At 45.1% G+C, this 26,401-nt stretch overlaps 1 protein-coding gene across 1 annotated transcript in view; it reads left to right on the top strand.

Annotated features, from left to right (window-relative positions):
- Positions 1 to 252: 252 nt before the first annotated feature.
- ATG16L2 (autophagy related 16 like 2) overlaps positions 253 to 26,401 on the top strand; it is a 102,636-nt gene continuing 76,487 nt past the window's right edge. Inside the window, exons 1-2 of the mRNA XM_068266566.1 lie at positions 253 to 379; positions 24,376 to 24,475. Of these exons, the coding sequence (XP_068122667.1) occupies positions 268 to 379; positions 24,376 to 24,475 (212 nt within the window). The 5' untranslated portion in view covers positions 253 to 267. The remainder of the gene's footprint in view (positions 380 to 24,375; positions 24,476 to 26,401) is intronic.

The following is a 26,401-nucleotide window of genomic DNA, read 5'->3' as shown; positions in this document are numbered from 1 at the left end:
ACGGGGGGCGAGGCGCCGTATACCATGAAGAGGTCCCGCCCTCTGTCTTCACAGAACAACATTGTATCAGTAGAAAGCTCCGCCCCCTCCGCTTTGTGCTGGGCAGTTGGCAGTACGAGGCTCCGCAGCGCAACATTGTAACAAAGTTATGCTCCGCCTCCTCCTCGTGTCATCAACTCTTAGTCCCGCCCACGTCCCGCTAGTAGTGACGTGTGACTCCTCCTCTTCCCCGCCCCCGGCGCCTCCCCCGTGCTGGGTGTCGGAGGGATGCAGCGGCCGGGGGGAGACTCAGGAACCGGCTGGAAGCTCCACATCCTCCGCCAGTTGGGGCACCGGGACCGGCAACAGCACTCCGCCTACCGGGAGCTCGTGCAGTCATGTGAGTCCCGCCCCCTTCTGCTCAAGCGCCTCCCCGGGGCCCCTCCGTATACTACTCCACTACTCTATACTGTGCTGCTGCTGTACTGCGCACTGCCTGCCTTATATACTGCTTCATACTGCACTACTAACTGCTCCCTGTGTACTGACACCCCTGCTCCATACTGTACTGCCTGATATACTGCACTACTAACTGCTCCTTGTGTACTGACACCCCTGCTCCATACTGTACTGCCTGCTATACTGCGCTACTAACTGCTCCTTGTGTACTGACACCCCCGCTCCATACTGTACTGCCTGATATACTGCACTACTAACTGCTCCTTGTGTACTGACACCCCCGCTCCATACTGTACTGCCTGCTATACTGCGCTACTAACTGCTCCCTGTGTACTGACACCACTGCTCCATACTGTACTGCCTGATATACTGCCCTACTAACTGCTCCCCATGTACTGACACCCCTGCTCCATACTGTACCGCCTAATATACTGCGCTACTTACTGCTCCCTGTGTACTGACACCCGTGCTCCATACTGTACTGCCTGATATACTGCACTACTAACTGCTCCCTGTGTACTGACACCCCCGCTCCATACTGTACTGCCTGATATACTGCACTACTAACTGCTCCCTGTGTACTGACACCCCTGCTCCATACTGTACTGCCTAATATACTGCACTACTGTAACTGTGTACTGACACCCCTGCTCCATACTGTAGTGCCTGCTATACTGCACTACTAACTGCTCCCTGTGTACTGACACCCCTGCTGCATACTGTACTGCCTGATATACTGCACTACTAACTGCTCCTTGTGTACGGACACCCCCGCTCCATACTGTACTGCCTGCTATACTGCGCTACTAACTGCTCCCTGTGTACTGACACCACTGCTCCATACTGTACTGCCTGATATACTGCCCTACTAACTGCTCCCCATGTACTGACACCCCTGCTCCATACTGTACCGCCTAATATACTGCGCTACTTACTGCTCCCTGTGTACTGACACCCGTGCTCCATACTGTACTGCCTGATATACTGCACTACTAACTGCTCCCTGTGTACTGACACCCCTGCTCCATACTGTACTGCCTAATATACTGCACTACTGTAACTGTGTACTGACACCCCTGCTCCATACTGTAGTGCCTGCTATACTGCACTACTAACTGCTCCCTGTGTACTGACACCACTGCTCCATACTGTACTGCCTGATATACTGCCCTACTAACTGCTCCCCATGTACTGACACCCCTGCTCCATACTGTACCGCCTAATATACTGCGCTACTTACTGCTCCCTGTGTACTGACACCCCTGCTCCACACTGTACTGCCTGATATACTGCACTACTAACTGCTCCCTGTGTACTGACACCCCTGCTCCATACTGTACTGCCTAATATACTGCACTACTGTAACTGTGTACTGACACCCCTGCTCCATACTGTAGTGCCTGCTATACTGCACTACTAACTGCTCCCTGTGTACTGACACCCCTGCTGCATACTGTACTGCCTGATATACTGCACTACTAACTGCTCCTTGTGTACTGACACCCCCGCTCCATACTGTACTGCCTGCTATACTGCGCTACTAACTGCTCCCTGTGTACTGACACCACTGCTCCATACTGTACTGCCTGATATACTGCCCTACTAACTGCTCCCCATGTACTGACACCCCTGCTCCATACTGTACCGCCTAATATACTGCGCTACTTACTGCTCCCTGTGTACTGACACCCGTGCTCCATACTGTACTGCCTGATATACTGCACTACTGTAACTGTGTACTGACACCCCTGCTCCATACTGCACTGCCTAATATACTGCACTACTAACTGCTCCCTGTGTACTGACACCCCTTCTCCATACTGTACTGCCTGCTATAATGCACTGCTAACTGCTCCCTGTGTACTGACACCCCCGCTCCATACTGTACTGCCTAATATACTGCACTACTAACTGCTCCCTGTGTACTGACACCCCTGCTCCATACTGTACTGCCTGATATACTGCCCTACTAACTGCTCCCTGTGCACTGACACCACTGCTCCATACTGTACTGCCCGATATACTGCACTGCTAACTGCTCCCCGTGTACTGACACCCCCGCTCCATACTGTACTGCCTGCTATACTGCCCTACTAACTGCTCCCTGTGCGCTGACACCTCTGCTCTATACTGTACTGCTGATATACTGCACTACTAACTGCTCCCTGTGTACTGACACCACTGCTCCATACTGTACTGCCCGATATACTGCACTGCTAACTGCTCCCCGTGTACTGATAGTGCAGCTGTTGTACTGTGCCTGTGCACTGTGCTGCTATACTAATACTACACTACACTATACTGTACTGCTGATATACTGCACTACTAACTGCTCCCTGTGTACTGACACCACTGCTCCATACTGTACTGCCCGATATACTGCACTGCTAACTGCTCCCCGTGTACTGATAGTGCAGCTGTTGTACTGTGCCTGTGCACTGTGCTGCTATACTAATACTACACTACACTATACTGTACTGCTGCTGTACTGTGCACTGCCTGCCTCATATACTGCATTATACTGCACTACTAACTGCTCCCCATGTACTGATACCACTGTTCTATGCTGTACTGCTGCTGTACTAAACACTGCCTGTCTGATATACTGCACTACTAAATGCACCCCATTCAATGACATCACTGCTCTATACTGTGCTGCCTGATCTACTACACTACTAACTGCTCCCTGTGTACTGACACTATTATACCACTACTCTATACTATACCGCACCACTAACTGATCTGTACTGTACTACCTAATATACTGCACTGCTAACTGCTCCCTGTGTACTGACACCACTGCTGCTGATATTTCTGGATTGTGACATATAGTATAAACAATGTTTTTTGTTGTTTTTAATTTGCTGATTAAGTGTTTTAAATTATTTATAAGAGTTGATATACATTGAGTGGCAGGCCCGGATTTACATCACAGGAGCCTATAGGCACAGATGTCCTGGCAGCCTACACTTCGCCCTCCATGAACCTACAAACCCCCGCCGAGCTGCACCGCAAGTGTGCTGGCTGTCCCAGCTGTCACTTCTACCTTACTTCCCTTGCCCATCACAGATAGCTACAGGTGTCCCTTAGTATTAGGTAGCCAGAAGTACCCTCAATATTAAGATGCTAGAGGTGCCCCCAAGTATTAGGTAGCTAAAGGAACCTCAGTATTAAAGGGTCACTTAAGCCAAATAAAAAAAATGAGTTTTACTCACTTGGGGCTTCTACCAGCCCCCTGAAGCTGTCCGGTGCCCTCGCCGTCTCCCTCCGATCCTCCTGGCCCCGCCGGCAGCCACTTCCTGTTTCGGCGACAGGAGCCGACAGGCTGAAGATGCGAGTGATTCTTCACGTTCCTTGCCGTAATAGCGCCCTCTATGCTGTTATAGCATATATCATATAGCAGCATAGAGGGCGCTATTGTAGCCGGAAACACGAAGACTCACTCACGTTCCTGGCCTGTCGGCTCCTGTCGCAGAAACCGGAAGTGGCTGCTGGCGGGGCCAGGAGCATCGGAGTGAGTCTACGTGGGCACCGGACAGCTTCAGGGGGCTGGTAGAAGCCCCAGGTGAGTAAAACTCATTTTTTTTAATTTGGCTTAAGTGACCCTTTAAGTAGCTAGATGTGCCCTGACTGAAGGGAGATCTGGTCAGTGGAATGCAGAGAGCAGTGTGAGTAACCTCTCATTTACGCTCTGCTCAGGACTCTGCATAGGGAAGGAGGGAGGGAGGCAGGCACTCGGGGAGGGGACTGGGCCCCCTTTCCATCATCAGGCGCCTGTAGAGTGTAGACACGTGCCTATATCATGCCTTATGGTAAATCTGGCCCTGCAGAGTGGCAAAAAAATTAAAGCCACCCTCTAATAACCAGTGGGTCCACCTTTAGCTCTGATCACAGCCGATATTCCTCTCGGCATGGACTCAGGATGCTGATACTGTAGCTGAGGGATGTTGGCCCACGCTGACATAATGGCAGCTCTAAGTTGGGTCATATTGGATGGTGGCGTTTCCAAGCTTTGATGTGATCTTTCAACTTTGTACTACAAATGCTCAATACGATTGAGGTCAGAGGACTGAGCTGGTCATGGAAGCAAGTTAAACTGATTGATGTTCCTCAAACCAATTTGCGATTGATCGATCACGGTGGCAAGGGCCTACAACAGGCATTTTTTTCCTATTTTTCTGTGATACCGAAGGCACTCTTGATGGTCTCCTGCTGCTAAAGCCCATCCTTTGCAAAGTCCGTCTTGTTGTGTGTTGTGATATGCTTTGTGATGCACCTGCATTGAATTGAATTATTAGATTCTGATTGGCTGTGTGTGATCAATATTGATAGGTTTGCGGCGCACGCTGACAGCGGGTGGGACATTGGCTGGGATGGACGTATTATCGCAGTCTGGGTAAACCTGGCTATTTTCGGTTGCATTAAGGCACACTGCAAATCCTTTTTTACGATTCTGATTCCGATTTTCAATTCCGATTTCCCTGAATACATTCAACAGAAAACGGATCAAAAAATGCAGCATGCAGTAAAGTTTAAAAATCGGAATCGGATGTAAAAACCGATTAAAAATTGGAATCGCATGCAGTGTGCAGGGAGTCTTACACGGCAGATCTGCAGCAGACACGGCTGTCTGTAGCCAGCGTCTCGTGGGTTGAATGAACTTGAATCAATAGAGATTATCGAATGATAAGTGACGGTCATCGTATTAAAAATGCACCCTGGGAAACTGGGGAAATCGATTCTGATCAGTATTTGTCTCTTTGGAGGATTAGCCCACTTCAGATCCAAACTATTGTCAAACTGCTCAGTTACTCTCGCTGAGATCTGATATGACCCTGGACCCGGCTGCATGTAAATGGCTTATCAAGGTTTGCCCAGATTAGGGGTGAAAGCACTGCCACTGAGGGTATTGTTGTTTGTTTTTCCCCAGGCTCCTCCCCATCATCTTAGTTCTGTTGCCCTGGGCGTGGCTGATTTTGGAGTGCCCCTTTGGTCCCTCCCACCTGACAGAAAACGGATAGGTTGGCAGTCCTGAGTGGTCCCGCCATGATATGCTCAAACAGTGCAGGAGTATGCTGAGGGAGGGGGAGTGGTACAGGTCATAGTTTTTAGGCAGCTGCTGCTTTATTTAAAGCGGACCCAAACCAAACATTTTTTGAATTAAAAATATTTAGTTGCACCACTCTGACACATACAAAGATAAATAAACACTCCTTCAAGCCTATGATCATTTCAGTACATGCTTTTCACCCTTCTCTTTTCATAGCTAGGGTTATACAGGTGGCAGCCATTAGCAATTCCTCCTTTGCCGGACACCACCTACTCCACCAGTCTGCCGGATTCTGCCCCGGCAATATGAAAAGAAGGGAGGGATTCCTCCAATAAATGTAAAATATTTTATATTTGTCATCATGCAGCTGGAAAAAGGCTGCTATTTATTATTATAATTTAGAAAATAGATTTTATTTCTGAAATCTTGTATTTTTAATTTGGGTCCACTTTAAAGATAAACTCCGACCAATAATTGATGAACTTTATACCAATCAGTGGCTGATACCTACTTTTACATGAGAAATCTATTCCTTTTCACAAACAGACCATCAGGGGGCGCTGTATGGCTGATATTGTGGTGAAACCCTTCCCACAGGAAACTGTGAGGCCCGTGGTACTCCTGGCAGTTTCCTGTCTGTGAACCTTGTTGCATTGTGGGAAATAGCTGTTTACAGCTGTTTCCAACTGCCAAAAAACAGCAGCAGCAGCTACATCGCCTGCCAGCAGTAACAATGTCACCATGTGATAAATGTCAGAATGTAAATCAGGGATTTAAAAGATTGTACAGTGGGCAAACACTGACTAAATCATTTATACATAATTATTGTAAAAATGAAGCACTTTTTTTATTACGTTATTTTTTACTGGAGTTCCTCTTTAAATGGTTTGGAGTATAGTAGGAGGGCAAATGAACAAGGATGAGTTTACTCGTAAAGCAGTAAACAGCTGATTTTACCGAACAATTTAAGTGTCAATTAACTGTTACTGTATGGAAAACTGAAATTACTGACTGATGAGGTAAATGACTGACTTGTGAGGTAAATGCCTCAATAAATGTCAGTTCACAAAGATTAGAGTGAGATGTTCAGTATTTATTATCTCCAGCCTGGAGCGGTCGGTAACAAACAGCCATTCAGAAGGTTACAGAGGGGAGGAAACAGAGCCGAGAAAAGGGGAAAACGTATTAAGCTATTCAGGAAAATTAAAGTTATTAATTTAACCTCGTTAGCGGTAATCCCGAGTCAGGCTTGGGGCGGTAATCCACAGCTCAGAGCGGTAATCCCGAGTCAGGCTCGGGACGGAAATCCACAGCTCAGAGCAGTAATCCTGAGTCAGGCTCGGGACGGAAATCCACAGCTCAGAGCGGTAATCCCGAGTCAGGCTCGGGACGGAAATCCACAGCTCAGAGCGGTAATCCCGAGTCAGGCTCGGGACGGAAATCCACAGCTCAGAGCGGTAATCCCGAGTCAGGCTCGGGACGGAAATCCACAGCTCAGAGCGGTAATCCCGAGTCAGGCTCGGGACGGAAATCCACAGCTCAGAGCGGTAATCCCGAGTCAGGCTCGGGACGGAAATCCACAGCTCAGAGCGGTAATCCCGAGTCAGGCTCGGGACGGAAATCCACAGTTCAGAGCGGTAATCCCGAGTCAGGCTCGGGACGGAAATCCACAGCTCAGAGCGGTAATCCCGAGTCAGGCTCGGGACGGAAATCCACAGCTCAGAGCGGTAATCCCGAGTCAGGCTCGGGACGGAAACCCACAGCTCAGAGCGGTAATCCCGAGTCAGGCTCGGGACGGAAATCCACAGCTCAGAGCGGTAATCCCGAGTCAGGCTCGGGACGGAAACCCACAGCTCAGAGCGGTAATCCCGAGTCAGGCTTGGGACGGAAATCCACAGCTCAGAGCGGTAATCCCGAGTCAGGCTCGGGACGGAAACCCACAGCTCAGAGCGGTAATCCCGAGCCTGAGTGAGTTCTATGCAGGAGCTGCTGCAGATCTCTCCATATGTTTTCCTACTTGTTTTTAGGGTCTAAAAGCTTGTGAAAAAAATTGCTCGGCTTTTAGACCCTAAATCTGGAAATAACCTTAATGCTGGGGAGATTAACAGAAACTGTAACAAACATTCAACCCCCCACCCTCCTAAACAGATTTTTGTTAATAAAGACCAACTTCCCTAATTTCACAATATTATGTGCTGATTAAAATGGTTAATGTGATAATAATGGTTTTAAGCTGGTACAAATTTCATGTTAAAGTGTACCTGAGATAAGCATATAAAATATATATAATCATACCTGGGCCTTCTTCCAGCCCCCTTCAGGCTGATCGCTCCCTATCTTTTGTCCTCCGCTGCCTCGATCTTCCACTACGGTAATTTGGCCAATTGGAGCAGACACAATCCGGCCACGCCCACTCCCCGTCACACTCCCGCCGCCGGAAGCAATCTGCGCAGTATGCACTGGTGCAGAATGCTCCCGGGGAAAAGGAGCGTGATGGAGCATGCATGCAGCTGGGCCATGCATATGCACTATGCCCCAATTGGCCAGGACCCTTAGCGGAGGGTCCAGGCAGCGAAGGACGGCGACGTGGGTGCAGTCCGTCTGAAGGAGGCTGGAGGAAGCCCCAGGTATGTATAATAATTTTTTATATGCTTATCTCAGGTACACTTTAATTTTGTGCAGCTTGGACTTGCACTTTGCTTGTCTGTATAGTAATTAAAAAAATGCTGCCTGTATCACATCTTTCATCCATTCACTGTACACTGCAACAATCCATCAAATACTGAATGAAATACTGCATTATGTAAACACTTCAGTGAATTGACATGCAGTTTCTCTGTAAATTACAAAACTATCAACGCATGCATGAAAACTTTAGTGAATTTTTGAAAAAAAAAAGTCTAAAACACTGATTGTTGTAATTTACCGCCCTTTATTTATTTATTTTTTTACTGAAGGTTTCTTAAGCTGGCCATACACTTATAGATTTCCACCCAATGTTCCAAAAACAGGGCTGTGGAGTCAGTACAAAAATCATCTGACTCCTCAATTTATGAAACCTCTGACTCCAACTCCAGTTACCTAAAATGGCTCAGACTCCTTAGTCTAATAATTACCAGGGCTTTGGATTTGGCACAAAAATACTCTGACTCCTCAGTTTATGATACCACCGACTCCAGGTACCCAAAATGGCTCAGACTCCTCGACTCCGACTCCACAGCCCTGTCCAAAATGATTGATTTGTTTCCAAATGAATCAAGCTGACGCATCATTGCATTCCAGCCGCTCTGGAGGTGTGGCTAGTTTCAGCGACAACAATGGGTGATTTGCATATTCAACAGTGGTGCATTGTGGGAGACATTTTAGAGCTCGCTCCAACCTGAATTACTGCAATTACTTTCTGTTTTAAGAAAGCAAGCTTTTGTTTTCAAAAATAATTGATTCCTACCATACACTGCATATCAATTTCCAATAGATTCCGGCAGGGAATCTATTGAAAATCAATCAGACTGCAGAGTCGAGTTTGGTGCAAAGCTATAGGCCATCGATCTGCCAATGATCTTGCCCTGCCCCCTATTGGTTTACATTTTCGATCCTGTCCAATCAATACTTTCAACCCATTTTTTTGTTTGTTTAAAATGAATCGAAAATCGATCGATCTGACATTTTGGGGAATCTAATCCTAGCAGATGAATTGAATCTGCAAGGAATCCAATAAGAAAATGGATGAGTGTATGGCTATGTTACGTGATCTGAAGCCTTTGAGGTGATTGGAGAGGGTTTGTGGCCAGTGGGTGTTGCTGTGACTTGTAGTTCACCCTGGAGTGGAGGTTTTGGCTGTTTCTTATGCATTGCTGGGTGATTAATCCTCCTTGTGGTTTATAAGTCATCTGTCAGCCGACTTCCTCTTCTCACCCACCAGCTGGGTGACTGGTCCTCCTCTGTCTCCCCGGCTGCCTGGCTGGGACTTGTTCCAGGACTCGGGGCCGGGTGCATTCGCTGCTAATGATGGGGGAATATGGCACTGCGTATACGTTTACTGCTCTGCAGGCGATAAAAAACACGAACAGAAAAGCATTAGGATGTAGAGTTGCGGACACATTTGTTGGCACCCTTCCACAAACATAGGGCCATCCACCGCTGTCTCTGAAGCAAGCTGAAACTGACAGAAATAACAAGTCCCCATCCTTGTTTATTTGACACTAGCTGATGACCCGGCGTTGCCCGGGTATGGATTTGACTTGTGTTGGCTGTGCCCAATTTTTCTATCCTTAACACACAAACACTCAATGCGCAAGTGTGTGAGCTTTGTGGTCTTGGGCATCAATAATTTGCATTGAAATGAAACAAATCTGATTGGCTGTTTGTGGCTCCACCCCCTTTCTGAATTCGAACCCCTGTCACCCAATGACTGACTGTATCAGGTTGGATTCTTGTACCATTAATAGTGCAAGAGTGGCAGTAATTAAATATTCCCCTTGAAAATCAAGTAGGTGAATTTTGATTGGCTGTTTTAGGCTCCACCCATTTTCCTGAATATGAATCCCAGTCACCCAGTGACCAACTGTGCAAAGTTTGAGAACCCTGCCATTAACAGCGTAAGAATGGCTGCAGTTTACATTTTCCCAGTGAAATTTATATTTGTCTCCGCCCCCTTTTTGGTTATGGGAATAAAAAGTATCCTATATGTTGTTCCAGGTAATGTACTGTGTGTGTGCCAAATTTCATTCACATCCGTTCAGCCATTGTTGCGTGATTGAGTAACAAACATCCAAACTTTCACATTTATAATATTAGTGAGATTTAACAAACGTCAGGCTTTGCTTTGCAGTTTGGGGTCAACAGATTATATCAAATAACAATGTAATGCAATGGACAGAAATCATTGGATGCTTAAAGTGTACCTGAGATGGAAGAAGGAAAGGATTTTTACTTACCTGGGGTTTCCTCCAGCCTCCTGCATTTCTTTTGCTCCCTCGATGTTCTCCTGGTCCACTCTGTTGTGCTGCTGACAGCCTTGTAAAGCCCTGTAAGCTGTACTTGCACAGAAAGCTCCGGCTACAGGACTGCGATCAGGTGGTGCGCGCAGCAAGGACTGCACATGTGCAGTAGTCTGTGACCTAGCTGGATCCCGGACTTCCCAGGAGCACAACAGAGGGGGAGCAGAAGAATGGCAAAGCAGATGGACTATAGGACTGGAGGAAGCCCCAGATAATTAAATATCCTTTCCTCCTTTGCGTCTCGGGTTTACTTTGAAGGGTAAGTGAAGTGAGAGAATGAGATAAACATGTCCCAATCCTACACAGAACTAGGCTGGGTTCCATTTGTTTTTTTTCACTGTAAGGGTTAAGAATTCAGAACTGTATATTACACACATTCTCTTGATCACGCTGTAACTTACACTGATAACTGATTACAGGTCATTAAACTTCTGTATGTTAGAGAAACATTTTGATATGCAGGGGACAGATTAACAAAAAAAAAATTAAATAAATAAAAAGTCAATTGTTCACAAATTGTTTCTATGTGAGCTGTAAAATATAAAAAAATAAATAAAAGTTAAATTAAAAGCTTTAAAAAAAGAGATTGAAAGGAGTCATCAGGCAAAAACCCCTCCTCCCCGCTCTACTTACCCAGGGCGTCCTCCAGCCTCCTGCAGCTGACATGTCCCGCGCCGCAGCTCTGCTCTCAGTCGCTGGCCTGGAGTCCCTGCCGGTGCAAAGGGCGACCTCCTCTAGTGCACCTGTGCTGCTGTCAATCAAGCCCATGTTGAGCTGCGCAGTACACTGCAGACAACTTGGACTTGATTGACAGCAGCACAGGTGCACTAGAGGACGTCATCTATATAAATGTACAACACTAGAGGAGGGCGCCCTCTGCACCAGCATGGACCCCGGGCCAGCGAGAGCGGAGCTGCGGCGTGGGACATGTCAGCTGCAAGGGGCTGGAGGACGCCCTGGGTAAGTAGAGGGGGGAGGAGGGGTTTTTGCCCGATGACTCCTTTAACATAAAAAAAGGAACTGGGAATTCAGGAAAGTCCTAATTACGAGAAGGACTTAAAGAGGAACTCCAGCCTAAACAAACATACTGTCATTAAGTTACATTACTTATGTTAATTAAAATAGATAGGTAATATAATCTCTTACCCACCCTGTTTTAAAAGAACAGGAAAAGGTTTGATTTCATGAGGGCAGCCATCTTTTTGGTTGAAAGTAGGTGACAGGGAGCATGAGACACAGTTCCAACTGTCCTGTGTCCTGAGCACCTCTCCCAGTTGCTAGGCAACGTGAATAACAACATAGGAAATCCATCATGCTTTGCACAGCATCAGGGGAAAAGGCCCGGGCTTTTTTTCTTTGATGGGTGGAGCTTAGCTAAAAATGCAGCTAAAAATGATGCTTTGGTAAGAAAAACAAAGTTCTGATGCTGTGAAACTGTTAAACACCAAGCCTTTTCAGTTCTGCTGAGTAGATTTTTAGTCCGGAGGTTCACTTTAAGATGCAATTGTTTATCTTATCAGTTTATTTTCACTTCAGGTTCGCTTTTATATAATGTTTTTTACACAACCTGCAAAGGAAATCACTGTAACGGTGCCCATTAACTATACGATTTCCCAGACGATTGATAGTCAGATCCGATCGTAATGATCGATCAAAAACAATCAGGCCCTGTAGCGGTATAAAAAAACGCTGACCAATCTGATCAGATTCATGGAATCAGTCAAAAAAAGAGTGATTTCATTAGTCTGATGAAATTGGCTAGCAGATTTCCTTCCGTTAGTGGACCTGAACGATATTCAGCAGGATATACATACTGTGAAGGATTCGCCATTCGCACGAAAATTAGCGTTCAAAGACTTGCTCCAGAGTTCCCCTTAAAGAAAGTGTGTTTGTAGAAAGTTTGTGTTTACACTTTCCCTATGCAGAGTTGTAAAACTTTGTTTGAACATTACGTTATCATCAATTGTTCGGGGAATTATATTGTTAATGGGCACCGTAAGTGAGCGATCCCTGCAGTGAGACTCCTGCATCGGCCAGTCGGCAGTTTGGCCACTTCTTGCTGAGAAGACTGCTCCAGCTGTGTCTGGTGTTTAGGGGGCTTCTCCAGACTGCATGCTTCACTTCTGTCTATAGATGTTTGATGGGATTCCTATCACTGCAGCAGGATAGAGCGTTGTCTGTTCTCCTTTCTTGGCTGTGATGAGCTGAGTGTTGTGTATCATCATGTTGTTGGAGGATCCATGGCCTGCGGCAGATGCAGAGTAATCTGACACTGGCCAGTATGCCTTCATCTACAATATCTTCCTTGTATTTCCTGTATGTTTTATGTTCTGTACAGTAGCATTGCTTAGCTGAAACATAAACCACCCTCCAGTAGCAGAACAATAGCCCCTGTGACCGCAGGCAAGATATGGGGGCCGCTCCTCCTTCCTCGCACCTTGCAGAGTCGCGCAGGGAACTCTGTAATATTTCCCTGCTCCAGTGCTGTGTTGTGTCTTCTCTTCCTCCTGGCAGCCCCTCGCTCTATGCTGCATACCCGCCTCCTGATCACGTGACATGCATTGGAGGCTGAAAGAGAATCTGTACTCTCAAATTCTTACAATAAAAAGCATACCATTCTATTCATTATGTTCTCCTGGGCCCCTCTTTGCCGTTTCCGCAGCTCCCCGCCATGATCCTGGCTTTTAATCGCCAGTTTTAGGCAGTGTTTACAAACAAAAAAAACATGGCCGCTAACCAGGAAGTGATGTTTGTATATATCTCATGTTTTAGTATACTACAAGTTTTTATTACATAGAGAATTATCTGCACTCCTGTCTGGGATTTTCCTTCCCCCCCCCCCCCCCCTCAGAGAGCTCTGTCTGTGAGTAGTAAACAAAGCACACAGAGCCTGCGGGGGGCGTGCAGAGGGCGTGTATAACTTCTCCCTATCACAGCAGAGGCAGCACATTCCTCCCTGGCTTGACAAAGTAAAGAAGATTAGATATATTACAGAGACAGTGCAACTAGAAAAGGCTGCAGTAATCCAGACCACATTAGAACAGGTATAGGAACTTATAGGATACAAGAAATAAGGCTGAACATTTTGTTATAGAGTCTCTTGGAGTATGGCAGCATAGAGCGAGGGGCTGCTGGGAGGGAGAGGAAGCCCAACTCAGCGCTGGAGCAGGCAAACATTACACTGCTCAATGCGCTTCTCTGCAAGGTTGGAGGGTTTTACTGGGCACTACACGTGGGGGATGCAAGGGGCCCCATGATGTTGCCTGGGGCTCCAGGGGGTGTACTGTTACCTCTTCCATGTTTCACAGTAGGCACAGTGTTTTTTTTCTTTTTAAAGTTTTTTAATTTTTATCAGTGGACAAATGGATGATTCAACTTTCTGAAATGCTCCAGGTTTGTCTCATCCGTTTATAGGACTTTCTCCTAGAAGCAGAGTCAACGTAGTAGTAATTTTATTTGTAAAGGACATACAGTGGAGGAAATAATTATTTGACCCCTCACTGATTTTGTAAGTTTGTCCAATGACAAAGAAATGAAAAGTCTCAGAACAGTATCATTTCAATGGTAGGTTTATTTTAACAGTGGCAGATAGCACATCAAAAGGAAAATCGAAAAAATAACCTTAAATAAAAGATAGCAACTGATTTGCATTTCATTGAGTGAAATAAGTTTTTGAACCCTCTAACAATAAAAGACTTAATACTTAGTGGAAAAACCCTTGTTTGCAAGCACAGAGGTCAAACGTTTCTTGTAATTGATGACCAAGTTTGCACACATTTTAGGAGGAATGTTGGTCCACTCCTCTTTGCAGATCATCTCTAAATCCCTAAGGTTTCGAGGCTGTCTCAGTGCAACTCTGAGCTTGAGCTCCCTCCATAGGTTTTCTATTGGATTAAGGTCCGGAGACTGACTAGGCCACTCCATGACCTTAATGTGCTTCTTCTTGAGCCACTCCTTTGTTGCCTTTGCTGTATGTTTTGGGTCATTGTCGTGCTGGAACACCCATCCACGACCCATTTTCAGTTTCCTGGCAGAGGGAAGGAGGTTGTCGTTCAGGATTTCACGATACATGGCTCCGTCCATTTTCCTGTTAATGCGATTAAGTTGTCCTGTGCCCTTAGCAGAAAAACACCCCACAAAGCAAAATGTTTCCATCCCCATGCTTGACGGTGGGGACGGTGTTTTGGGGGTCATAGGCAGCATTTTTCTTCCTCCAAACACAGCGAGTTGAGTTAATGCCAAAAAGCTCTATTTTGGTCTCATCAGACCACAGCACCTTCTCCCAGTCACTCACAGAATCATTCAGGTGTTCATTGGCAAACTTCAGACGGGCCTGCACATGTGCCTTCTTGAGCAGGGGGACCTTGCAAGCCCTGCAGGATTTTAATCCGTTGCGGTGTAATGTGTTTCCAATGGTTTTCTTGGTGACTGTGGTCCCTGCTAATTTGAGGTCATTCACTAACTCCTCCCGTGTAGCTCTAGGATGCTTTTTCACCTTTCTCAGAACCATTGACACCCCACGAGGTGAGATCTTGCGTGGAGCCCCAGAGCGAGGTCGATTGATGGTCATTTTGTGATCCTTCCATTTTCGAACAATCGCACCAACAGTTGTCACCTTCTCTCCCAGCTTCTCGCTAATGGTTTTGTAGCCCATTCCAGCCTTGTGCAGGTCTACAATTTTGTCTCTGACATCCTTGGACAGCTCTTTGGTCTTTCCCATGTTGGAGAGTTTGGAGTCTGCTTGATTGATTGATTCTGTGGACAGGTGTCTTTTATACAGGTGACTAGTTAAGACAGGTGTCCTTAATGAGGGTGACTAATTGAGTAGAAGTGTCTAACTACTCTGTGGGAGCCAGAAGTTGGTTGGTAGGGGTTCAAAAACTTATTTCACTCAATGAAATGCAAATCAGTTGCTATCTTTTATTTAAGGTTATTTTTTCGATTTTCCTTTTGATGTGCTATCTGCCACTGTTAAAATAAACCTACCATTGAAATGATACTGTTCTGAGACTTTTCATTTCTTTGTCATTGGACAAACTTACAAAATCAGTGAGGGGTCAAATAATTATTTCCTCCACTGTATATACAAAAGTGCAGGTTGAACTTATCTGTTATTACAAAAAGGTCCAGAAGGGTTTCAGAAGTCTGCGTTGTCCATGTGGTCAGCAGGTTGTCCCCTGTGCAGTTCTGGCAGTGTCTGTGGAATGTCACACCGCGGTGATATCCTGATGGGAATGAGTGGGCTGCCCTTGTGTCATTTACTTAGTGAATGGTTGTGAAATGCTCAGAGCTGACACAGATTATACGGAGGCTGCACTGAGCTCTGTGTGTGGAAACTACATTATATCACTGCCTGTAGAGTTCTGTGCAATGAGCCCTTCTTTTCCAAATCTCTGCGGGTTACTGTTACAGCTGAAGTCTAACGTGGAGGCTGCTGTTCCTGGCTTTAATTTAAAGTGGAACTGATTTCACTGTAAATCTCGACTCTTCCTGTTCAGTAAGCCAGCACCAATTCAATCAAGAGTCCTTGGGCAAGACTCCCTAACACTGCCTACTGAGTGTGCTCTAGTGGTTGCCTCGCAAGCGCTTTGGGTTTGACAGTTCCATACACATGTTGTTGTGTGGTGGTGGTGGTTTTTTTTTTTTTTTTTATTGCTACAAACATACATCAGGGATTCTTCTGCAGTTAGATTATTAGTGCAGGTGTTAAACTGAGTAATATTTGCTCCTGCTTGGTTCAGCTGATTACTTCTTCAGCAACATGTGGGTTTTTGGACAGTCTCATGGCAACAGTACTCCAAGCAGAGTACACAGAGAACTGTTCCCAAGGTTGCAAATGAGCCACCTGAGCTTCCTGTTAGATCAGGAAATTCTTTGTTGTTCGCTGAACATGTTTTATGACGTTAAAGAGGATTTGTGGTGGAAAAAAATGAATAAAATTGCTTTTTTTTTTTTTTTTTTTTTTTTTTAATTTAAATACAATATTAAAGGGACTCCAAGCACCTCTCATGAGTATTTAAAGAGACTCTGACCAGTACTGCAAAGTACTTAAAGATGCATACCTTTCTGTAGCTTGTGCTCTCTTTCATTTGATGCCTGAGTCGCCGTTCTACACCAAATAGTTTTCAATTTAAAAATGGCAGCTGCCATCTTGGCTATGTTATAACTTCCGGGTCACCCCTGTCTTCTCTGTTAGAGAAGTGCATCACTGAATGTAGCAGGAAGAGGAAGTGACACGCATGGCCATTGCAAGAGGCTCCTCCAGAGGGGTCATAGCATGACTTTGTTGGAAGTTGTCTGGCTTAAAGGCATGCCCATGAGAGGTGCTCGGAGTCCCTTTAATTTATAAATGATTTAGTCAATGTTTCCATATTGTAAAATCTTTACTCTCCCTCATTCACATTCTGAAATTTATCACTGGTAGTGACATTTTTAGTCTTGCCAGATACAGCTCTGTGGAATGCTTACTGAGAGTTCCAAAGCCAGTGAAAATAATGCCTGATCTCCCATAATGCTCTGGGAGGATGATTCCGCCTAGCTAAACCACCTAGGCTAACTATCGCTGGGAGGAATGGGCTACATACCAATATAGAGCAATATATACATACTGTGACGGATTCGCCATTCCCACGAAAGTAAGCGTTCAAAGACTGCTCCAGCGTTCCCCTTAAAGAAAGTGTGTCTGTAGAAAGTTTGTGTTTACACTTTCCCTATGCAGAGTTGTAAAACTTTCCTCACAAGGAAAGGTATAAACTCATAAGAAGGATGCGTACATCTGATAGGAAGAGTCCAGCCCAAAACCGTAAATTATTTGTCTGGCAGCATGAAAAGGAGCCAGACCACCAGAAGGAGACTCCAGGTGGCCATACATGGTACTTTTTTTTTTTTCATCCAACCTTACCAATTCTATGTAATATAAGGGAACTGCCTAAATTATCCTTTCAGTATATTCACTTAATTTACCCTTACACTACATAGAAATGGTGAGATTGTATGAAAAAATTGTACCATGTATGGCCACCATAAGGGCCTATTTCCACTAGGAGCCGCAGCTATTTCCGATTCCTCCACGGCTCCCGTTCTGCTGCGTAGCCACAACCTGCATTGCTGAGCCGTGCCATGCTTGGCTATAGTGATTGGCTGCACGCTGCAGATATGTACAGCTTGTTGTTCAGATTCACACTTCTGTGTGATCCGTTGGCAGGATCATTCGACAATCAAAATTGGATGTTTGTATGCGGTATAATGTCATGGGTTATGCCACATTTGCATACTGAAGTTTAAAAATAATATTTGCCATTCAGATGCATACTGACTTGTATGGTGGTAATATAGTCTATAGCTTGTCATATTGGGCAGGGTGACCCCTAAAGGTGGCCACACACCATACAATTTTTAGAGAAATTGAAGAGAAATATCTGGCATTCCGGATAGATAAAAATCGAAAAAAAACGGGAGATCCGGATTTTTGAGTCGAATGGAAAAAAAAAAGCTTTTGATTTTTTTTCCGGGAGATCCGATCGTTTTTATCGAATTGCAGTAAAATCGGATCATTCTATTGTATTGTGTGTGGCCACATTTAGTGTCATGTAGCTGCCCTGTGATTGGACGGTACGGTAACCCGTGATGACATTTATTCCAGTATGATCGATGTGCGTTTGATCTGGAATTGGTTAATTAGTTACTAAAAAGCAGAACTCAGATGTGTTTTCGTGTGATAAGGGGACTGTTTATCTCTCTCTTCCCGGATTTGGAAAGTACAGGAAATAGTCAAATATGTATTTCCTTTCGGTGAAATAATTTCACTCGTAAATCTGATTTGAAATGTTAACAGTCCAAAATTCTGGATTTATTTAAAAATTAATGTTTAAAATACACAATAAATGTTTATTATTATTTAGTATTTATATTGCGTCAACATCTTCCTCAGCGCATACGTTTAATACTGAATAATGTGCAAATAAATGCTGAAAGAGGGAGGAGCTGTAGGGAAAATAATGTCATGAATAAAATTGCTTATTTTTTAAATTATTTAGTCGATGGTAAAATCCTTCCTCAGGACTTTTTCACAACACATTTGATTCCAATTTTGATGCCGTTTTAAAAAGTCCTGGATGCTGCGATTTTCTTCTGCATGTTATTCTTGTGATGCCAGTATCCAGGGAAAAAATCGCAAAGTGAAATCTAATTCCGATTTGCAGTGTGAAAGAAGCTTTTTTTTTTTTTTTTTTTATTGCACTGTAGTTCACGATTTGCAATTCCGGCTTGCGATTTCAAATTGCGATTTTTGCTGGATGGGAACACATGAAGAATAACGCGCAAAAAGAAAAAAAAAACAGGGTGCCGGACTTCTTAAAATTGCATCACAATTACATTGGAATCACGTGTAATGTAAAAGAGCCCTCCCCCTTATTTACATTCTGAAATGTATCACAGATGGGGACATCTTTAGTGCTGTCAGGTGCATCACTGCAGAATGTTTGTTTCCGAGAATTCTGAAGCCAGTAGAAGATATACCTGGTTACCCAGAATGCACTAGGAGAATTCTTCATATCTCATCCAGTCTAGGCTCAGCATTACTGGGCGGGGTCACATATCAACATCTAGCTATAAGAAGGGTTGCTAATGCTGAAACCAGGAAAATTACGTAATAGTGTGTGTATCCTGAATAATTTACTGCATTCTGCTATATGTCACTACAGGGCCACTTTAAGTCCAGCAAGCTCTCCAAGAATGAATATCAAATGTTTCGTCCAGTTCCAATGTTTCGGGGTCACTGAAGGCCCCCTTCTCAAGGACGAGCAAACATCAAAGCCTGGCTTGGCTCAGTCACCCGGCTTACTGATGTGCACAGCCTGGAAGATTGCAGCAGGCATGCACTGTGCAGATCAGTAAGCAGATGACTGAGCCAGTCCAGGCTTTGATGTTTGCTCGTCCTTGAGAAAGGGGCCTTCAGTAACCCCGAAACATTGGAACTGGATGAAAACATTTGATATTCATTCTTGAAGGGCTTGCTGGACTTCCTCTTTACTGTCTATCGGTATAAGGCTGACACAGTTGTGCTGGCCAGTCTGTCTGGGACTGGATGTAAAGTCATTTCAGTGCGGTCTGTAAAATTAAGTAGATTTGGACTAATATTTGTCTTGTGCTCCTCTGCTATAATTCACATCAGCCGATTCTCGTTTTTGCAATTCCTGGGATGTTTTATCCGGCCTGTTGCTGCTGGTTCTCATGTGAATGTCATCCCTTTTCTCATTACGTCTGGAATTCAAGTGATGGTCAAAGCAAAGGGAACTGAAAGCCTCGTAACCTTCGTCGCTGTAGAAGAAGCACTTTTTTTTTTTTTTACTACAGTCTGTGTCAGAGCTGGAGATACAAACACCTGTCTCCTGTCCTGATATACACAGTTCTGCACCCCAGTCCTAATTCCATTATTCATCATTATGTGCAAAGGGAAGTTCAGACACACTTTGGGAGGCCCCGGGAGTTGGGACACACTTTGGAGGGTGCAGAGAAGGTCAGACACATTTTGGGAGGCCCCGGGAGTTGGGAGACATTTTGAAGGGTTCATCGAAGGTCAGACACACTTTGGGAGGCCCCGGGAGTTGGGAGACACTTTGGAGGGTGCAGGGAAGGTCAGACACACTTTAGGAGGCCCTGGGAGTTGAGGGACACTTTGGAGGGTGCAGGGAAGGTCAGACACACTTTGGGAGGCCCCGGGAGTTGAGGGACACTTTGGAGGGTGCAGGGAAGGTCAGACACACGTTGGGAGGCCCCGGGAGTTGAGGGACACTTTGGAGGGTGCAGGGAAGGTCAGACACACTTTGGGAGGCCCCAGGAGTTGGGAGACACTTTGGAGGGTGCAGGGACAGTCTGACACACTTTTTGAGGCCCAGGGAGTTGGGAGACACTTTGGAGGGTGCAGGGACGGTCGGACACACTTTGGGAGGCCCTGGGGAGTTGGGGGACACACTTTGGAGGGCACTGGGAACACTGGTTGGTACTGGGAAGCTGGGACATACTTTTGAGGTTATTGGGAAGCTGCCATGGACCTGTCCTATCTGGGAACTCCTCCTTACAAGGCTGGGTGCTGCCTGTAGTATGGCGTGGGTTCTGTACAACTCCTCGGTGGCTGGCTGTAACACTCCCACGTTCTCAGCCACAAGTCCTCAATATATATCAAGTTCTTATGAAATATCACTCTGATATAGTATGTGGTTTTTCATGAGACTGTATCAGGCTAAAATAGAGCATCAGATTTTCACTTGTGCCAGTTGCAGTTTTGTTTTTCACAAGTGAGGCTGTGGCTGAGGACTTCCTGTTGGTGCTGCGGGTGGCCTTGTCCGCACTCTGCCTGTTTATACCCGGAGGGGACAGAGTGACACCACCGCTGACTCATTCTCGCATGAAATGCAGGCCACAGGCAACAAACACTCCTGTCAGTGTCTGACCTTGCTTCAGTGTCTCGTTCATGATTGCATATGTACAGGGTGACAGCCATATGCGACAGGCGTAGCGACTAAACACCCCCCCCCCCCCTTCCTCTTCTTCATCACAGATCTAACACTGGCTGCGCAGGTTGTTTCTCATACTACAGATGTAAAATAAATCATACAAAAAAGTTTTAAAGCAAACATAAACTTGTGGGACTTGTACAGTATGTGCAGTACGGCTAAGAAACAGAACATTAGTGGCGAAGAAAAGAGTCTCCTATTGTTTTCCAGTGCAGGAAGAGTTAAAAAGACTTCAGTTATCTGCAAAAGAGCTTCTCTGAGCTGTTGTATCCACTTGGGTCCTGTTTTTTGAAGCACTTAAACAGCTAAGAAACGGTGAGAGACAGCTTGAGATAAGGTTTTACTGCAGGAAGTTCAAAGAGTCATTAGCTCTACTCTGTTTTACAGAGTGTGGTTTCTAAACTGCAAATATCAGAGAATGATGCAATGTTATAAATAAAGCTATAGAACTGAAAATAAAAGTATGAGACTCTTTTCTTTGCTATTAATATTTTTTTTGTTTTTGTTTTTTTTGCTTCAGGTTCTCTTTAAAGAGGCCCTGTAACGCCATATAGTAGAATGCAGTAAATTTATTCAGGATTCCCACTTTTCTTGTTATTTTTAGCCTCCGAAACACCTCCTATATCTGTATATTGCTGTATATAGTTTGTTACTCCGCCGTCCCAGCGATGCTTTGCCTAGGCTGATTAGCTATGGGGAATTCTTACCCCCAGAGCATTCTGCAAATCCAGGTAAATTTGGTACTGGCTTCAGAAATTCTCCCAAAAAAGAACATTCCACAGCTATCGAGAGCGAGGAGAGGGCCAGCGCATACCACAAAGGCTGCATCTGCAACGACCAACAGCTCACATATGCAGCACCTCTAATAGGCTATCTGCACACTTTGCATTCAATTCAGATGCAAATCATATGCATAACCACTATTAGCATGCAAACGGGAAAGTCATTTCAGATGCAGCCTTTGTGGTATGCACTGGCCCTCTCCTCGCTGTCCATTAAAATGTAAGTTACACATTTTTGTTTAGCTGCTCCCAAGGTTATACATATGATGTTTTTAATTTTAGTTAGGCCACTTGCCTGGAGGTCTGCCTCACCGTGGTGCAAGTGTCCAGTATATTATACTTTGCATGCAAACTATAGTGGAAGCCAAAGTTCCTCCATAGTATAATAAATGTAGCATTTGGTTTGGACGCAGGGCGTGCATTTTCAGCCTAATAGAGGTGGTGCATGCCTGAGCGATTAACCAGTCAATTGCAGCATGTGTTTAGGGATGCGCTTGAGACGGCTTGAGATAAGGTTTTACTGCAGGGAAGTTTAAAGGGTCATTGATTCTGATTTGTTTTATAGCTTAAAAGACAGAGTGTGGTTCCTAAACTGCAAATATGATAGAATAAGGCAATGATATAGATAGATAGATAGATAGATAGATAGATAGATAGATAGATAGATAGATAGATATAGGCTATATATAACTGAAAATAAAAATATGAGACTCTTCTTTTTCACTAATGTTCTATTTGTTATCCATACTACACTTACATATTCATCATACCATAAGTTTTTTTTGTTGTTGTTTTGTTTTTGTTTTTTGCTTTAGGCTTGCTTTAATATTTTCTTTCAATATTTGCTTTCAATTATTGTATTTTAACATATAACACAGAGTTTATGGTATGTATATAGAGGAGGGTATAGCACTGTATTAGCTGGGTATATTTTTAACATTGAGCCTCAGAAAGCTCACTTATCCAGCATCATTTAAACCCCATCGGTGCCGGGCAACCCAGACTCTGCTGAATATTTTTCATTACAGGTCCTCCTCAAGATTATTTTTTAAGTTCAGTTAGGAGCAGGGCTGTGGAGTCAGAGTCGGAGTCGGGGCAATTTTGGGCACCCGGAGTCGGAGTCATTGATTTCATAAATTTCGGAGTCGGATGATTTTTGTACAAAATCCCAAACCCTGTTAAGTATTAGACTGAGGAGTCTGAGTCGAGGGTCGGAGCTATTTTGGGCACCCGGAGTCGGAGTTCGAGTCGAGGAGTTGGAGTCTGGACTATTTTGGGTACCCGGAGTTGAAGTCGGAGTCGTGGTTTCAGAAACTGAGGAGTCAGAGTTGGAGTCGCAAGATTTTTGTACCGACTCCACAGCCCTGGTTAGGAGAAAAACTGTCTCAAAATGACCACATTTGGCTGGCAGGCAGGTGCTATGTTGTTTGTTGCATCAGGTAATTGCCCTGTGGGTGGCATTATTATTCTGCACTTATTCTGCAACCGGTTTCGTGAAAAATGTTGCCAAACTTTTTAAATCTACTTTTTTTTGATAATGAGTTGTTTAGAAAAGATGTTTTCTCTGATACGGAAGTGGGAGACGGTGACCAAAATCTGTTTCGTCTGAACATTTTTGTCTCAGTGCCCCGTCTTTTTTGTTTGTTTGGGGTTTTTTTGTCCGTCTTTTTTGTTTTGTGATCTTTTATTTCGTCAGCTGCTCTCTGATAGCTTTTCATAAACCTTCCGATCGATAGGCGGTCCATTACGCTGCGTGCGTTTTATGGTATGCTTTTACTGAAGCGCGTCGGGCGGATCGATGCCCATTATTTTTATTGACTGTTTAACCGCCTGGCTAATAAACACGGCTATAATGTGGTCTGGGGAGGTCCAAGTCCATCAAATAAACTTAACAGCAAATGTGTTTTATCTCGCGATCTGCAATAGACAATACATTTCCTCACGTTGTAAATTTTCACTGACTTTTTTATTGGCCATAAAAAAACAGATTTCCCATTTCACAGGTTAAATATTATATAATATAACCATTACACCGACCTGTTATCAGAACTGAAATAGTCTAATTCTTAGCGCCTCAAAAAATTCTGTAAAACAGAACCTCCTCTGATCCAGTGAGGGGGTGTTTCCCTTGTGTCTGGGGGAGGGGTTACATGAGTTTCCTCATAACTTTGTAATTGGCTCTGCAAAAGAGGCGTGTCTGAGACCTGTCCTGACATACACAACATCTCTGCAAGAAAAAGTGGTCTTCCAGCCGATAGGATCAGTTCCACTAATACACAGTGCTGTGGGGTTCTCTGCTGGTCTGACGGATGCCTTGTGATCACTTGCTAGATTCTTGCCCCACACACTTCACAATGGCCGTCTTGTACAAGTTTAATACAGCCTGTAAGCCTATCTAGAAGAGGCAAAAATCAAATGTGGGGGAAGGGGGGGGGGGGATTAAGGAGCATTACAGATAACTATAGACCACCTCAAACAGAAGATTTACTGAGGTGATGTGAATGTGGTTTTAATGGGTGACTTTTTGGGTGATAATACGAGACCTGGAGAAACAGCCAATCCCCGTAGTGACTCTGTATTTCTCTTTGCAGACAATAAGCTCCTGGAGAAGTCAACCTTTCTGAAGGACCTGACAGAGAAGATCCAGAGCGAGCCTCCTCCGACGTCTCCGGGGAGCCACCATGATGCCAGGTAAACCAACCTATCACAGGAAGAGAGTTTGGACTGTGAGGTCGGCAGAGAGGAAGAGGGGCTTAGCATTAAAATAAACCTGTCACTTTAAAAACAAAAACTTAGATACCTCAGTAGAGGGAAGCCCCTAGATCCTCCAGCAGCTTCTCTGATCCTTCTTGAGCCCACCCACCGCTGGATGCCAGGATACACTATGTGCTCCCGTCCATTAACGATCATTGCCGCACTGTAGTCAGTGCAGCAGTAGCATGGATCCACTTGTATACGGAGGGATAAGCCATGCATGGCTCCATGCGACTGTGCAGGTTGTCACGGGAACTGGGCACGTTCACAGACAGAGCACGGACGCAAGAACCTATTCAACAAGCCCTTGTCCTATAGGTTCCCAGCACTGGAACGGTGAGCTTGATGGAGACGGGGAAGCATCTGGATTTTTCAATGGCTACACTCTACTTAGATAAGTATCTAACTTTTTCTCCTAATTTGCCTTCAAGTACACTTTAAAGGATTACTTAAAGAGTAGCTGTCAGCCATACTATCTCAGAAAAAAAACAAATAAGTAGCTAAATACTTGCTCTATATACATATAATATTGTATTGTATTGTCCACGTTTTGATTTTAGTGATTTTTCTACAGTAAAAAAAAAGAGAAAATCCTTCTTAGCATTCCTCATTTTAAGTGTGGCTATTTTGAAGCCAATTCTGATGTCATTTCCTGCCCTGCTCTCCTCTGCCTGATTTGCCCACCCTTCACTATAGAAAGTACACTGTCTCAGCATGAGAAATATTGGCCAATCAGAGAGGAACAGAGGTGTTGGCGGGGAAAACAGGAGGGAAAGAGGCTTCAGCCAATCAGGATGCATTAGTTAAGTCTGAGGCTAAATAGAGAAGCAAAAAAGGACAACCCAGCATGCCCTGCAACTTCTCTTTTGTGTACCAAATTTGGTGTGTACCAAATAAGAGTCAGGTAAACTGGGGAAGGATCATTTATCAACAAGAAAAGTAATAGTGATTTTAACTTTTGGATTGCCTAGTTAGCATCCTTATCACTTGTTTACCAGATAAAAATAAATAATTGATTTTTTATTTTATGCCCGACCGATACACTTAAAGGGATACTGTAGGGGGGTCAGGGGAAAATTAGTTGAACTTACCCGGGGCTTCTAATGGTCCCCCACAGACATCCTGTGTTGGCGCAGCCACTCCCCGATGTTCTGGCCCCGCCTCCGGTTCACTTCTGGAATTTCAGTCTTTAAAGTCTGAAAACCACTGCGCCTGTGTTGCCGTGTCCTTGATCCCGCTGATGTCACCAGGAGTGTGTAGCACAAGCCCAGTATGGTCTGTGCCTGCGCAGTACGCTCCTGGTGACATCAGCGGGATCGAGGACACGGCAACGCAGGCGCAGTGGTTTCCAGACTTTAAAGTCTGAAATTCCAGAAGTGAACCGGAGGCGGGGCCGGAGCATCGGTGAGCAGCTGCGCGGGCACAGGATGTCTGTGGGGGACCATTAGAAGCCCCGGGTAAGTTCAACTCATTACTACTATTACTTAACTTACTTTAGCAGTTGAACTTTCCTGGGGCTTGTTGCATTCCCCCACTGTCATCCTGTGCCCACACCATCCTTCAGAGTTCCTCCAGGCAGCAGCGGCGCTCCCCTGAAAGCTGCGCAGTAGCCATTTACCCATACTGTGCATGTGCAGAACGCTGCTGGGCACGGGGACACGGGAGGAGGTGAGTGGCCGGACTGCTTTAAGTGGGTCGCCGCTGCTGGCTGAAGGGTTGCCGAAGGACAGCGCAGGCACAGGATGACTGCAGAAAGCTGCAAGAAGCCCCAGGTAAGATGAACTGCTTTTTGTTTTGTTTTTTATCTAAGACAAGCAGATGCATTCTGGGTGGCTTGGATTGCCTCATTCCAAGCTGAACACG

The sequence above is a fragment of the Hyperolius riggenbachi genome, chromosome 2 (genome assembly GCF_040937935.1).
Source record: "Hyperolius riggenbachi isolate aHypRig1 chromosome 2, aHypRig1.pri, whole genome shotgun sequence".
Taxonomy (NCBI): Eukaryota; Metazoa; Chordata; class Amphibia; order Anura; family Hyperoliidae; genus Hyperolius; species Hyperolius riggenbachi.
Note: the sequence above shows the minus strand (reverse complement) of the source record. Positions and strands in the feature narration are given on the sequence as shown.